Raw genomic sequence first — 15168 nt, forward strand, 5'->3', positions numbered from 1 at the left:
AATTACATATAATTTGCGGATACCAATAGTGAAATAGTGAATACCAGTTGTATTCACTGGATTGATTTCTGTTCTGGACACGGGAAGAATAAGCAAACATTGGCAATTGCTGCTCCCATTTCCATTTTTGACAGAATTCTCCAACATCCCTGCTCATGAGCGATCCAAAATAAGCTGGTCATCTTTCCCCCTCACCAGTAAATCAGGCTGTCACTTCCTCCGGGTGTGCCAATGCAAGTAATAGGGTTTGAAATGTGGACTACTGGCTAGCTATGGAGAAAGTCTATCATACTGCCATGGGCAGTTCTGCTACACTTTGCAAAGCGCTGCCAATCTCAGCCATTATGCAAATGAATGTTCACATTATTTTAGACATGCTGCTTCAGTGCTGACTAATTGCATTATTCAATTAGAGTAATTTTAGCTAAAATGATCCCAGGTTTCAAATCTTGCAACTGTGTATGGATGTGCATAATGGAATAAGCAAAATAGGGCAGAGTTTGTTGGACCCCATCTTCCTGGTGAATGGAAATGCAACATTTTATTTTACTTCAAACTGTTCAAATTTAGGTGCATTGTAGTGGCAGAAGCATTCTGTATCTGCTCAAACTGTCCAACTGCAATTCAAAGCAGATGTGGAAAACCAGAGCTCAGAACACAATAAATTGGTGTCTTCCCCCACCCCAATTTACAAATGGCAAAACTCTACATAGTATCTAAAGGGATACTATGTGTACATAGTGGCGCTGTGGGTTAAACCACAGAGCCTAGGACTTGCCAATCAGAAGGTTGGTGGTTAGAATTCCTGCAACGGGGTGAGCTCCCGTTGCTCGGTCCCTGCTCCTGCCAACCTAGCAGTTCGAAAGCACGTCAAAGTGCAAGTAGATAAATAGGTACCGCTCCGGTGGGAAGGTAAATGGCGTTTCCGTGCGCTGCTCTGGTTTGCCAGAAGCGGATTAGTCATGCTGGCCACATGACCTGGAAGCTGTACGCCGGCTCCCTCGGCCAATAAAGTGAGATGAGTCGGAGACAACTGGACCTAATGGTCAGGGGTCCCTTTACCTTTACCTTATGTGTACATAGGCACATAGGGATTTGCTATCTGCCAAAACGTTTTCACATATTTGATTTTTTTTGCAAAATATAACACAAATGGTGGGTCTTGGGTGTCCTGCTCCATTGATCAGCCAGACCAGGCAAATACAGCATTATAAGGACCAGGAATATTAAGCACATAACAGCACCTCCTAGGCATTTCCTGACAGCTCTCGCAGTGATGAAACTGGATTATCTCAGTTGTGCTGATTACAGCAGTTATATGTTTAGGCAAACAGCACTGGAAGGAAGCAGGTGTTAAGAAAATAGAATTGGAATAAATTCAGGCTAGAATGTGCTACAGTGAAGGAAAATCCGAGCCATTCCCTCCCCGGGCTTCATTATCTGATTAGTTTCATACAGAATGTCTTACAAAATGCACAGTCGGCTCTGAATTCCACTCCAAGCTGCAAACAATTAATCAGTGTGATTAATTCCTCTACCTTTTATTGCAATTAAAATTTAGCCCATTAATAGGTAGGAATGACAACAAGCAATGACCCCCAAGGCTTAGGAAGCCCCACAAAATGCACTGCAGTAATTAACAATTGTTTTCCTTCTTGCAAGGAGTGTTCTTGCAATGGCTAGGTCAGGCATGGCCAAACTCGGCCCTCCAGCTGTTTTGCGACTACAATTCCCATCATCCCTGACCACCGATCCTGCTAGCTAGGGATGATGGGAGTTGTAGTCCCAAAACATCTGGAGGGCTGAGTTTGCCTATGCCTGGGCTAGGTGGTGGTGGGCACAAAATGCGGGGCTCAGGGTACAAAACAAGTAAAAAATACTAGCATCAGTTTGGAGGGGATTCCAATTTTGGGGGTTCACATTTAATGAAGCTGTGCCTGCTGTGTTTTATTAGAGTTGCCTAACTCTCCCGTATTTTATATATTTGTGGGTGTCAAGCCGCAAGTGCTGCATAAAATATGAATCTGTTCATCTGAACCCACCCATGCACTTTACTTCATCTATAGAACTGAACGAATTATGTATACAGTAAAATACAAACAAGCAAACATGTTGAGTGTGAAGATGAAAACAGTGGCGTAGCGTGGGGGGTGCAGGGGGGGCCGGCCGCACCGGGCACAACATCTGGGGGTTAGGGTTAGGGGGCGCAAATCCACGGGTTAGGGGGCGCAAATTACTTGCCTTGCCCCGGGTGCTGACAACCCACGCTACGCCACTGGATGAAAACGTCACTGTGTTGCCAGATGTGAAATGCAGCTTCACACATGTATTTTATTTTATTTTTAAAATTGTACTACTGAGCACTTGGGTGACTTAATGAGTACAATTGGATGTGGAATGAACTTCCAGACAAGTGTTTAATGTAGCTGCTCAAATGATCCAGGGCTAGGCATTATCCTTCCTAGAGTGCAAAGGTAATTAATATTCCTCATTTATAGGCATAAAGAACCATATGATCAGTTAAGGGGTGCAGATAAACCAGTGATATGGAAGTTAATTCATAAATCAATTAGAAAACCTTGCCTGCTGAGTATAATTAAGCTTATTTCAATTAGAGGTTATTCTCGGATTTAAGACTCGGGGAATCAAAACGCCTGAAAATCAGGATCTGAATTCTCAGCTACTACAAAGTGCAATTAGCACTATCTGTAATGTTTTAAGAGGCCCATCTGTATAACTCCATTTGCAGCTTATTGTGCAAACAATGAGAACACAGGCTGGTCGCCTGGCTCTGTGCATTTTCTATTCCACAGCTTCACAATACTGCCCTTGCTTAACTTCCATTCTTGGGGCTAAGAGAATAGCAGTATTTTTATCATGCCTGGTTAGAAGAAAAAATGTAAATTAAGAGTAAGGCTAAATTTTCTGGGTTTTGGTGGAAATACAACAGTTGGCATCATGGAGCAGGCTTCAATGCTTTCAAGTCTGGGAATGTTCCTACTGACTTGTCCTACCAGTAGCCAAATAAAGCAGCCTTGCTACTAAATCTGCTAGCCCTCGTGCCCAGACATTCTGACGTGAATTATGACACACAGAGAGAACCAATTTTTTTTGTAAAATGGAAACAATTCTTATTTCCCACATATGCTTGGTTATTCAGAAGTCTGCTATAGGGTGGGGTTTTTTTCATGATCTCTGAGGGTTGAAAACTGAGTCTTTGCACTTAATAATGTGCATGCTTTTTAAAAATGCTAATAGCAGCCCTGGGAGTGGGGAGTGGCTAATTGGAATCACAGCAGGCAGGGAGTTAATGAAGTGATTGAATTTATTAATTGCTTCCCATAATAGAATGTCACAATGTGGTGTACAAGTATAAAATACAGGGATGCAATAAAAATATAGGTAAAGGTAAAGGGACCCCTGACCATTAGGTCCAGTCGTGGCCGACTGTGGGGTTGTTGTGCTCATCTCGCTTTATTGGCTGAGGGAGCCGGCGTACAGCTTCCGGGTTATGTGGCCAGCATGACTAAGCCGCTTCTGGCGAACCAGAGCAGCGCACGGAAACACCATCTACCTTCCTGCCGGAGCGGTACTACTTGCACTTTGATGTGCTTTTGAACTGCTAGGTTGGGAGAAGGGACCGAGCAACAGGAGCTCACCCTGTCACGGGGATTCGAACCGCCGATCGACCTTCTGATCGGCAAGCCCTAGGCTCTGTGGTTTAGACCACAGCGCCGCCCATGTCCCTAATAAAAATATACAAACATATTAAAAGCAAGGGGCTGTGCCCCTGCTCTCTTCCCTTGCTGACTCTGCCTGCACCCAGCCCATCCCTCACCAAAGTCACCCCTCCTCCTGATCTCACCAAAACCAACCTTCCCCTCTCTCCTTAGATGTTCCAAAACCTCTAGAGTTTGCCTGGGCTGCCAACTTGCTTGCTTAGGATGCTCAGTTGTCTGGTATACCCACTCACAAACTTGCTGGCCGGGGCTGCCTGCCTGCCTTTCCATCTCCATCCTTTCTGGCCTCCAGTGCTGCTGCAGCAGTCTAGCAGCTCTGACAGCCCAGCTTGCTGTCATGCTGCAGTTTGAAACGCCACCTGTCAGCAGCCATGTGAACTGCAGCATGACGACATTATTCCATTTTTATTTTATATATGAGAACATAATCAAAGTGGGGGAGAAATCCAGTCATTGGTGCTGCTCAAATGTGCTGGAAAACAAAAAATATCTTTGCCTGGCCCCAAAACAATGATGAAGTTGGTGCCAGGTAGACCTCAATAGGGAGAGCATTCCATTAGGGTTTTTTTTAGCAGAGGTTGGATGGCCAACTCAGGGATGCTGTTGCAGCAGGTGTCCTGTGTTGGAAGGTGGTTTGGGCTAGGTCACCTTTGAGGTCTCTGCCAACTCCATGATCTAGTTAGCTGATCTTCCCAGTTTACAGCAATGACATGAAAATGGTTCTGTACAAAATACTCTGCATAGGATGGCAGCTAACCCAAAATACAAGTAAACACGCTTAATTGGATGACATACCTTTCTCGGGACAATGGCTTAGGTTCTGGACGGATGGCTGCCATTGAAGGCGGAAGCTGCCTTATGGGAGAAGGAATAGGAAAATTCAAATCCAAAGAGCCTGTCTTTCTGTGCAGCGGCTCCATCTCCATCGCTCCTTGCATTTCACTTTCAATTGGGCATGAGCCTGCCCTCCCGTGGCTAGAGAGAGAGGATAGTTCAGGTCCCATAGCCCCCCGCAGCATCCCTTCCATCACTGCCAGAGGGTCATGTGTTGGGGACATGGACGGAGGAGAGCGGGATTTCTTTTTTGTGGATGCTCCTGCCAGAAGCTTCAGCAGACCACTTTTCTTTTCTTTCTGCATAGGAATCAAACAGAAGATTACAAGTGAGATGTTCCAATTACAGGTTTTTAGATGAATGCCAGCCATTTTGTACGCACTGGGAAGTGAGCGTTGTTTGCAACTTATCTTTACTAAGAGAAGTTTTGTGTTGTGAAAGGTGAGGCACAGTGGAAGTTATATTGAACTTCTATTGTGACAAACATGATTGACTCATCCAGTAAGGGAAAAGTCAGCCTCTAAACAGCTGGAATTTGAAAAGGCAGTGTTATTTGATTCTACTCCTGGAGGAAACAGAAGCAGTGTTTTGTCATTACACGCTGGCAAATAAATTCTCGAGGACCTCAGTATGACAATAAATTGCTTCCTTCCTTTTGGCTGATTTGATTAAATCCCAGTGTTGGAGACCTTTGTGTTATCAGGACAAGAAATCAACATGGGCTGCGCACATGGCTTACATTTAAAGCAGGTGGCTTTCACCAAAGAGTTAAAGAGTTCTGGGAACTGCGGTTTGTTAAAGGTGCCAGACTTGATGCTCTCTGAGGAATGACCTGCAGTTCCCACAATTCTTTGGAGGAAGTCATGTTCTTTAATGTATGGTGTGTACATAGCCATGTTCTTGTGAGGCATAATGCTCTCTTGTCAGATTGCAGCTAGCCTGAATTTTACATAGATGTTTATTTCACATCTTCTTGCCCTTCCTCCAAGAGTTCAAGGTGTGCATATTCCACTCCCCTCCGTTTTATCCTCAAATCAAGCATATGAGGTACTTCAGGTGTACCTCTGCCCTTAGGTAAGATGTCAGGGTCATGAGGACAGCTCTGTCCTATCCCATGTGCTGCTACTGTCCCAAAACCTTTGGTCAGGGCAGCAATTCAGTCTCTGAATGGGCTTTCTTTCAATTGCCATCATTAGAACCAGCGGCAACCACTTGCGGTTTTGCAACTAAAGCTTTTCTGTAGGATCAATATTTCTGCAAGTGGAATGTTGCTGCATGTGCAAAGAGTGGCTTAATGATATAAATAGATAAATGAATGAAACTTTCGCTGGGGAGGAGGAGGAAATACAGCAGCATCTTAATACTCCGACAAAAGCAGCTGCCACGTAACAGAACAGAGTTTTTTTGGGGGTAAATGGTAAATTGCTCCCTTGGGGTTCGGTGCACAACAGTGTTTGGAAAAAGAATACTGATGAAGAAAGTCCCTGTTTTGTACAATGCTTGTAATACCATTTTTTGATGTGCATGTCTAAATCCATGCACTTGGATGATGACAGGAAAACGATAACACAGAGCTGAGCTTTAGCCTTTCATTAATTGGGTTGAGGTTTTAAAGCAAATTTTACAGGCATAAGTGAAGGAAAACTAAGGTGTCTTAGTACATACAGGTAGTGCCCATTCTTCCCATCCTAACTCAGATTACCATTTAAATCAACCCCCAAAAGGGGAAAGAAAGGGGAAAAAGAGAGGTGGGGCAGGTAAGGGCAATTCTGGGGACAGAGGAAGAGACGTGATGGGAAGAAACATAGACCATCAAGCTTAGCGTTGTCTGCATCAGTGTTCTTCAGCCTTGGGACTTCAGACACTGTTGTACTACAACGCCCATCATCCCTGACAATTGGCTAAGCTGGCTATGGATATTGGGAGTTGTAGTCCCACAGCATCTGGGGACTGCATGTTGATGAACACTGGTCTGCATTAACCGGCAGCTGCTCTCCAGAGTTTCAGAGATGAGTAATTGAACCTGGGATATTTTGCAAGCATAGCATCAGCTGCTGAGCACGGCACTTCAGCTCCACCCCCCAAAATTATGGGGTCCCTTAGAGCCTGATCTGCAATGATGCAATGCCATGCTGCTGGCTGCTGACAAAATATCCCCTCTCCCAGCACAAACACCATTACTTGAGGCCAAGAAAGCACCTGGCTTTGCTGATGTGTTCTGGAAAAGTTGCAATAGGTGTGCAAGCTGATCCAGCAGTTCCCAGCTAGAATCTGAAGTACCATGTTTTGATCAGTCAGGGGGCCACCATATCCACGAGCTCTTACCACTGGGTGATTTTGAACTTCTCCAGGGGTCAAAATATCCTTACAAATATGCTCCCACATGCCATGGAGATTACTATTTTGGGGTGGGATAAATGCAGAACCTTGCAAATTCAGGCTGTGCAGTGTAAGATAATTTGGAGCTCTTGTGAAACAAATCCGTTGAACCAAAATATTGGACTTTTTGGTGATGGGGGAAATGCACTAGAAACAATGGGATAACATTGGCTTGATTTAGCACCCTCTAATAACCGCACAGACAAATCAGGATGAATGCTCATGAAATGTTCGATGCTATCTAATCTTTTCGCAAGCAAGTCAGGATGAATTCCCATTAAACAGGTTGCCTGGAAGTGACCCAAGTTTATATTAGGAACAAGGATAAAGAACCTACTCTTTCAATTACGATCACCTCTAGGGCATGTTCTCAATGAATGCTTACTACAGAACAAGGGTCAGCAGGGGGCGGTCCATTGTCCCTCAGACCTTGTGGGGGGTCGGACTATATTTTTTTTGGGGGGAAATGAATGAATTTGTATGCCCCACAAATAACCCAGAGATGCAGTTTAAATAAAAGGACACATTCTACTCTTGTAAAACCACGCTGATTCCCAGACCATCTGTGGACTGGATTTAGAAGGCAAGTGGGCCGGATCTGGCCCCCGGGCCTTAGTTTGCCTACCCATGCTATAGCAGAATAACAAGGGAGCATGTCAACCTTTCATAAATGATTTTGCGACGCCATCTTGAGAAAATGGTGTGGCCCATGTACCCCCACTTTCTAAATGCCATTAGAACATTTGCGGTAAAAAAAGAAAAGGCATTGCAGGAGTTGTGAAGATGTTGAAAGAGATTTTTTAAACAGAAAGATGATGCTGATCAATTTAGTGTGATAAGGCTTCCAGCCTTTTAAGAACACACCCCTATGGATAGCTTTCATCCCACGCATGGTTTTCAAGCAGGCACAAGGACGTGTTTTCAAAAGGGTTCGCGCAACCATGTAATCAATTTTTACATTAATTAGGAAGTCTGTGTGAAACACTGCTGCTGTTTTTAAAGGCTGGGTGTGATGTATTCAACGCTGAAGACATTCTGAGGTGTGCCAGGCTAACTTGAAATTTCTTGAGAAACTAATGGAACTTTAAAAGGCAGTCAAGGAAACAGGAAAAGAAAGAATGTGTTTTAAGCAAGCAGGAAAAGGCTATCGCAAGTGGGCTTCAGCCCTGCTTCAATAAATAAGGTTTTCTAGCTAACTTGTATGAAATGAACACTGGGTTAGAATATTGACTAGCACTCTCAAGTTCTCACATTTTCTTTATGGAGAAAAAGAAGCCGCTGGGATTTAAACACCCACACACAGAAAGGAATTTTTTTGCTAATGTGCTGAATATTCTGGAAATCTAATGAAATATTCAATGACGAAATGCAGCTTGCAGCTTGATAATACTTTTATTTTACACTTACATTATCTCAACTTCCTGGCTTTTACCAGAGGCAGATTTTCTTTTTTAAAAACAAAACCGATAAACCCACGCAGCTTTACATTCTTTAATCTCCTTAAGTGACAGAAACTTGATATGTGTAATTCTAAAGAAAAAAAGAAACACCTAAGATCTAGATTTTTGTAGGTGGTCTTCATTTTATTTTAAAAAAAACTTGCTTGGCTAATGCAATAGTAGCAAGCATTTTCTTCCCCTCAAGCTCCTCACCTAACCAACTCTCACAAATTCACAAAGCTTCAGGCTACACTCTTCTTGGGTAGTCAGCACCAAAATTCCCTTTAACTATCACCCTCAACTATATTATAGTGAGCATGAAGTGTGTCTGGCTTTGCTGAAAAAGTAAATGAAACAAGGTTTTCTGAGTTACTCCAGAGAGATTTATAAGCAAGCTAACTGCTCGAAGATCACTGAAAAGCCAGACAATTTGTCACTACTGCCACCATTTTTCAAACCAGTATGCAACAGAAATGTTTGCACAACAGTTGCACAACAAAAGCGGGCCCTGTCCACTTGAGAGGACGCTTCAGCCGATCCTGGCTCTCAGATGAAAATACGCATCTTTTCAAGCCCATTTGTCACATTGCTTTTCAGTGCACTGTGTGAATGTAATCAGGAGTAAACAGAGAACTGTGAGCTCTACCACAATTTCTACTTACAGTTTTCAAATTAATGCATCTTGCCAGATCTGCTAGTTGTCTTCTTCAGTGAGGAGCAACAAAGGAGGGTGAGAAAGGATGAGCACAAGGCAAGATCTGCCTCTCCAGATTTGTCTTTTCTCATAGAGCTCTGATTCATTTGGGGAACTGAGGCCTTGTCCAGCCCAGTCCCTGTTTCTTGATAGGAATACAACAACATGACTACCTTTGAATGTGACTTGGAAACTATAATGAATCCAGAACACAGCTGCTAAACTGGTGACTGGGAGTGGCTGCCACGACCACAGAACATTGGTCCTAAAAGATCTACATTGGCTCCCAGTATATTTCTGAGCACAATTCCAAGTGTTGGTGTTGACCTTTAAAGCCTTTGGCCCTGTGTACCTGAAGGAGTGTCTCTGCCCCCATTGTTCAGTCCAGGCACTGAATTCCAGCTCCAAGGGCCTTCTGGCAGTTCCCTCACTGTGAGAAGTGAAATTACAGGGAACCAGACAGAAGGCATTTTTGGCAGTCGCCCTGCGGAATGCCCTCCCGGCAGATGTCAAAGAGTTAAACAGCTATATAATTTTTTGTAGACATCTGAAGGGCAGCTCTTGTTTCGGGAAGCTTTTAATGTTTGATGCTGTATTTGTGTTGGAAGCTGCCCAGAGTGGTTGAGGCAATCCAATCAGATGGGTGGTGTATAAGAAATAAATTATTATTATTATTATGGTGATGATACCATGGGGCTCTCATTTTGATATCAAGGTGCTGAGTGGTGTGGCAAATGGCCTGGGGCCTAAATGCTTGATGGGAGCACCTCTCTCTCAGTCTGCACAGGTCCTATGATCTGCAGAAGGAGACTCATTAAGTGGTGGCTTGGGACAGGGTCTTGTTTGTGGTAGTTGCAGAGTTGTTATGAGGATAAAATGGAAAGTGGGGAACCATGTAGGCCACCTTGAGTCTCCTGGAGGAAAGGTGAGCTATAAATGTAATAATAAATTGAAAAGAGAAAAATGATGTTTGTTTTACAGCAAGGCCACCAGGTTTGATAAAATAATTAATACACGTTGTACATAAATTTCAGGGACCAGCACTCCTTGCTCTAACCCAGGAGGCAAGTCTGTGATCTATGTTCATCACTAATCTAGACCACATTTCTGCACTGATGACGACGATGTTGATGCAGTATCTACTGGTAAGTATCCAGTTCTTTGATTAGACATTTGAATACATTTTGGAGAATATTTGGCTAAGTTGTAAAATGAAGTTGCATTCACCTTTGAAAAAGCTAATGTGATCACTGCATATATACATCTGTTTTGATACGTGTGCTAGGAAGCAGCAGCAACAGAGCACATCTTTTGGCTCGTGTGAACAACGGCCACAATGTAAGGTTAATTTAAGTTCACTGAAATCAATAGGCTTAGTCCCTAGTTACTGTTGTTGAAGTGATATCCCATCTTTCTTGCAAGGAGCTTAAACTGGCATACATCGTCACAACGACCCTGTGAGGGTTAGGCTAAGAGACAGTGACTGGCCCAACCAATGAGCTTTGTGGCTAAGTGGGGATTTGAACCCAACACTCTATAACCACTGTACCAAACTGGCTCACACCGATTTAAGCTTGTCCACACAGAATGTGGTCCAAATGTACATGCAGTGAAATAGATGTGTGTACGTAATTGTTACACAGAATGACTTGTTGTTTTGGCTTCGGGGACAGCAGGCAGCTCCTGCTGGGCTCCGAACTCCCGCCGGGCTCTGAAGGCTTGCGGATAGCTGCCCGAAGCCCGGGGTGTGCAGCGCTGTGCTCCCCGGGCTTTGGGCTACAGGCTGCTGTCCGCAAGCCTTGGGAACTCCTGCCGGGCTCCGAAGGCTTGCGGATAGCTTCCAGAAGCCTGGAGAGCGAGAGGGGTCAGGCTTCAGTGAAAGCCTGCATTCGCTCCATAGGACACACACACATATCCTCTTCATTTTTGGAGGGGAAAAAGTGTGTCCTATAGAGCAAAAAATACGGTATATTCAGATCAAATGCTTATTCTTACCTAGAAGAGCTTTCTACGTAGGAATTGTGTAACATGCCAATTGGCCTTAATAACAGCAAACTCAACCCCCAAATATTTTTGCTTCACATTTTTTAAGCTTCGTTTTTTGAATGTGCTGGACTACTTTGGGTGGAAACTGGGAAAATTTCAGTGTGATCACTTAGGAGGAACCTTCTGAACATTTACTTTCTGAGCGTTGCCTGGCAGTTGATTCAAAGTGGCGTGTGGATACACCGCTGAACAACATAAATGTTTAAGGGAAGTTCTTTTTTGAACAATGCCATATTGCATTTCTAAAAGAGCTGAAACCAACAAAGGGGAGAAATCTGCTTTATTATAGAATCTGAAGCAAACTATGCTTTGACAGCTGGGGTTAATGCGTTTGGCTGGGTTAATTGCCAGCCTGAGAAATATTCATTAGCTGAGTGCCAGCTTTCTGTCCTTATGCTCTAATGCAGAATGAGGAAAGGGTGGGGAAGATGCTAAATATGAGCTAGATACTATAAGATAAGTTATTATTATCAGATACCTCTATGGAACAAAAGAGACAGCTCTACGCACAACCCAAATGGGAGTATTGGCGTTAAGGTCAAGTGTTTCAAACTATATGGATTGTTGAAGCATTATCAGAGTTCAAGGACTGATTCCAGCTTGGCAAAAATAAGGTGCAAAACAAGGAAGGTGATGGATGTAGGCCTGGAGGGACTCTTAAGGATCAGTTATAGAGGCCTGGAGGAACTGCATGTGGTGGTTCCTTATTCTTATTTAGTGGGCTCTCTCTGCCCCACTTTGGCAAGGTTTTCATCTTGTTCCCTATAAAAATGCACCCTTGGAGGAGTTTGAATGAACCTTCAGTGCGTACCCAACCAGCCCTCAACTTTCGCCAGTTCTTGGCCCTGCCTTGTCTGCAACATAAAGTACACCAAATGTAGTGCAGACCAGAAAATATGTCTGGCAGTAATCAGCAGTATGCAGTACCGGCACTTCACCCCCCCCACTCCCCAATGTTGGAGACGTCCAACTTTCAGCCCTGTCCTATAGGTGACTTACGCAAACCCGTGCACTTCTTGCTTAATGCACCAATATATATGAGACGCGGGTGGCACTGTGGGTTAAACCACAGAGCCTAGGACTTGCTGATCAGAAGGTTGGTGGTTCGAATCCCCGCGACAGGGTGAGCTCCCATTGCTCGGTCCCTGCTCCTGCCAACCTAGCAGTTCGAAAGCACGTCAAAGTGCAAGTAGATAAATAGGTACCGCTCCGGCGGGAAGGTAAACGGCGTTTCCGTGCCCTGCTCTGGATCGCCAGAAGCACCTTAGTCATGCTGGCCACATGACCCGGAAGCTGTACGCCGCCTCCCTCAGCCAATAAAGCGAGATGAGCGCCACGCATGCATATATATATATATATATATATATTGCAGCCAGAACAGCACACAATATTAAAAGCTGACTTAAAACAATCATTACTAAAACATAGTGCAAAAACAGATCAAACAAATAATAATAATAACAATAATTTTATTATTTATATCCTGCCCATCTGGCTGGGTTTCCCCATGCTAAATCCAAGCAAAATCAGCCCATAGCAAATTCCCTGAAGAAAACCATCAGGAAGGGAACCAGGAACTTTCCCCCGAGGAAGTGCATCCCTCAGTGTGAGTTACACCAAAACGAAAGCCTGGCTCTGTGCCCTAACTGGAGGGGAAGGTGGGATGCAGCGAACAGCTTCCCACACAGATCAGGGAAGTTCATGCATGGCAATTTGTTCCCTAAAGTTTGACCAGGGGCAGCCAAGTCCACATATTGCAGACTACAAGTCCCATAACACCTGGTCATTGCCCTTGCTGCCGGAGGAAGGTAGGATTTGTAGTCCAGACAAGACATCTTCTCCATTTTTTTTAAGCAAAAGATGTACTTTCAGGAAACCTTGTCAGTTTTTTCAACCAAGCCTGATCCAGAAGAACATAATCAGATTTTATTTTATTTTTGTATAGTGGGGTGCAATCAAACATGGATTGATATTGCTAACAGGTTTTCTTTTACTTATCAGATTTCCCCCAGAAACAGTAAATCTGGATTAAATGAGGAAATGAGGAACTTGCACGCATGAGAAGCGTTTTGTCAACAACTCTCTGGAAGTATCCTTGGGAACCAAAGAGCAAATACAAGAAAGAGAGACGATTTTCCAGACACCTGCCAGGCTTCTGACAGACTACATGATCATTTCACAGCCGAGATGGAGTGGGGGAGGATGTGGATCTTGTGTGCTGGAGACATCCTATGTGTTCGGAAAGGAAATCGAACTTTAGCAGCACGTAAGTTATACTTGAGCCTTTATCATTGCAATTCAAAACTTGGCAGCGTTGCATTTCTATAGTTAGAACAAATTAGAAATGAGAAGAGCCAGTGAGAGCAGCTGCATACTGTTTTGTTATGCTTATTTTAAAATCTTCTGGATTTAAAATCCATATTGTGACTTCCTACAAGTACTAGTTCCAAAAAAGGGAAGAATGTTAATCAATGTGCTATCCAGCTTGAAACAATTCAAGGTTGTGCATACTATGTACTCATTTTTGTTTTAACCCCTACCAATATTTACTGACTGACAGCTCAATAGGAAGTCTGCAGTGTACTACTGAAGGTACTTGTAGTATGCTTAAAGGTAAAGGGACCCCTGACCATTAGGTCCAGTCACGGACGACTCTGGGTTTGCGGTGCTCATCTCGCTTTATTGGCTGAGGGAGCTGGCGTACAGCTTCTGGGTCATGTGGCCAGCATGACTAAGCCGCTTCTGGTGAACCAGAGCAGCGCACAGAAACACTGTTTACCTTCCCGCTGGAGCGGTACCTATTTATCTACTTGCACTTTAATGTGCTTTCGAACTGCTACGTTGGCAGGAGCAGGGACCGAGCAACGGGAGCTCACCCCATTGCGGGGATTTGAACTGCCAGCCTTCTGATCAGCAAGCCCTAGGCTCTGTGTTTTAACCCACAGCGCCACCCGCATCCCTTGTAGTATGCTTACAATTCACAGTTAATGTGCTTTTCTGTTTAAGATGCTAATCACGTTACATAAAAGAGTTGGCCATTGCCAAATATTTCAGAAATAGAAATTCCTCGCTCCCTAGCAGTTATGTAGAGATAAAAGCACTTCCCTTCTTTTTGAACAAGCTTAGGCAAGTGATAGTTGAAATACAGATGTTAACACTTAGTCAACTGTGTCTTCAGAATGATTTGTTCTTCTAATGCACAGACTATGGGTTACTCAATGATCATAGAAGTCTCTTGATTGAGTGAGCAATTTGGATGACTTTAAAAAAAATGTTTTGTGATGAAAGAAATAGTTCAAAATAATTCACATTTTGCTTCGGCAGAAAGGTTCAAGACAAGTGTCTAAATAGATTGTATGTTTCCACTGATTTCATTCTAGCGAATGAAAACAATGCAAAACTGGTTGAGCATACTACTGCTTATTATCAAATAACTTTCTATAGACAACCCTGTTACAGCTTTGAGCATTCAGTAAGGAATACTCGGATAGCTGACAACATTCCATTTCATACTGGAATAGGACAGCTAAATTTAAATGTATGTCAGCAGGCACTGCCCATGATTTTTATGCTCTCTAGGGCTGCAGTTTATTTTCTGTATGGTTTTTTGAAGCCTTGTAAATAAGTCCAGAAGAATGACTAGACCACAAGTTGGTTGGTTGTGTTTTTTGTTTACCAGCTTGCAAATAAGCTAGTAGCCTGTGTTTCCATGCTTGCTTCAGCAGAGGGGAAGCTTCCTCTTCCAGAGCTAGCACAGAAATGAAGGATGCTCACATTTTAGCAGTCCTGCCCCCACTCTCTGTAATTGTCTTCTATCTAGTAGGCTGGAGAAGTGGAGCAGAAGTGAGGGGACCGGCTTCTGTTCCTCTGCAACCAGTGCAGAAACAAAGCAGGGGGTCAGAGGGGGAATGGAGAGATCCATCAATTCTCTATCAGCCCACTCACTTGTCTGCATGGTTGCATCTGCATGTTTGTTACTTTTTAAAAAATAATAATAATCATCAGAATTTTAGTGTGAATTTCTCCAAATATAGAC

General features: G+C 43.6%; 1 protein-coding gene and 1 long non-coding RNA gene across 3 annotated transcripts in view; one reads left to right on the forward strand and one right to left on the reverse strand.

The window, feature by feature from the left end:
• Positions 1-15168, forward strand: part of LOC309367866 — a 36562-nt gene that overhangs the window by 11769 nt on the left and 9625 nt on the right. The window contains exons 2-3 of the long non-coding RNA XR_014167400.1: positions 10121-10231; positions 13134-13398. This is a non-coding gene — a long non-coding RNA (uncharacterized lncRNA). The remainder of the gene's footprint in view (positions 1-10120; positions 10232-13133; positions 13399-15168) is intronic.
• The window catches only part of SH3RF3 (SH3 domain containing ring finger 3), a 207305-nt gene that overhangs the window by 2452 nt on the left and 189685 nt on the right, over positions 1-15168 (reverse strand). For both annotated transcript variants that reach the window (XM_081907378.1, XM_081907377.1), the window contains one exon: positions 4536-4873. In XM_081907378.1, the coding sequence (XP_081763504.1) occupies positions 4536-4873 (338 nt within the window). The remainder of the gene's footprint in view (positions 1-4535; positions 4874-15168) is intronic.

Source organism: Podarcis melisellensis (assembly GCF_964234715.1).
Source record: "Podarcis melisellensis genome assembly, chromosome: 4".
In the NCBI taxonomy this organism is placed as follows: Eukaryota; Metazoa; Chordata; class Lepidosauria; order Squamata; family Lacertidae; genus Podarcis; species Podarcis melisellensis.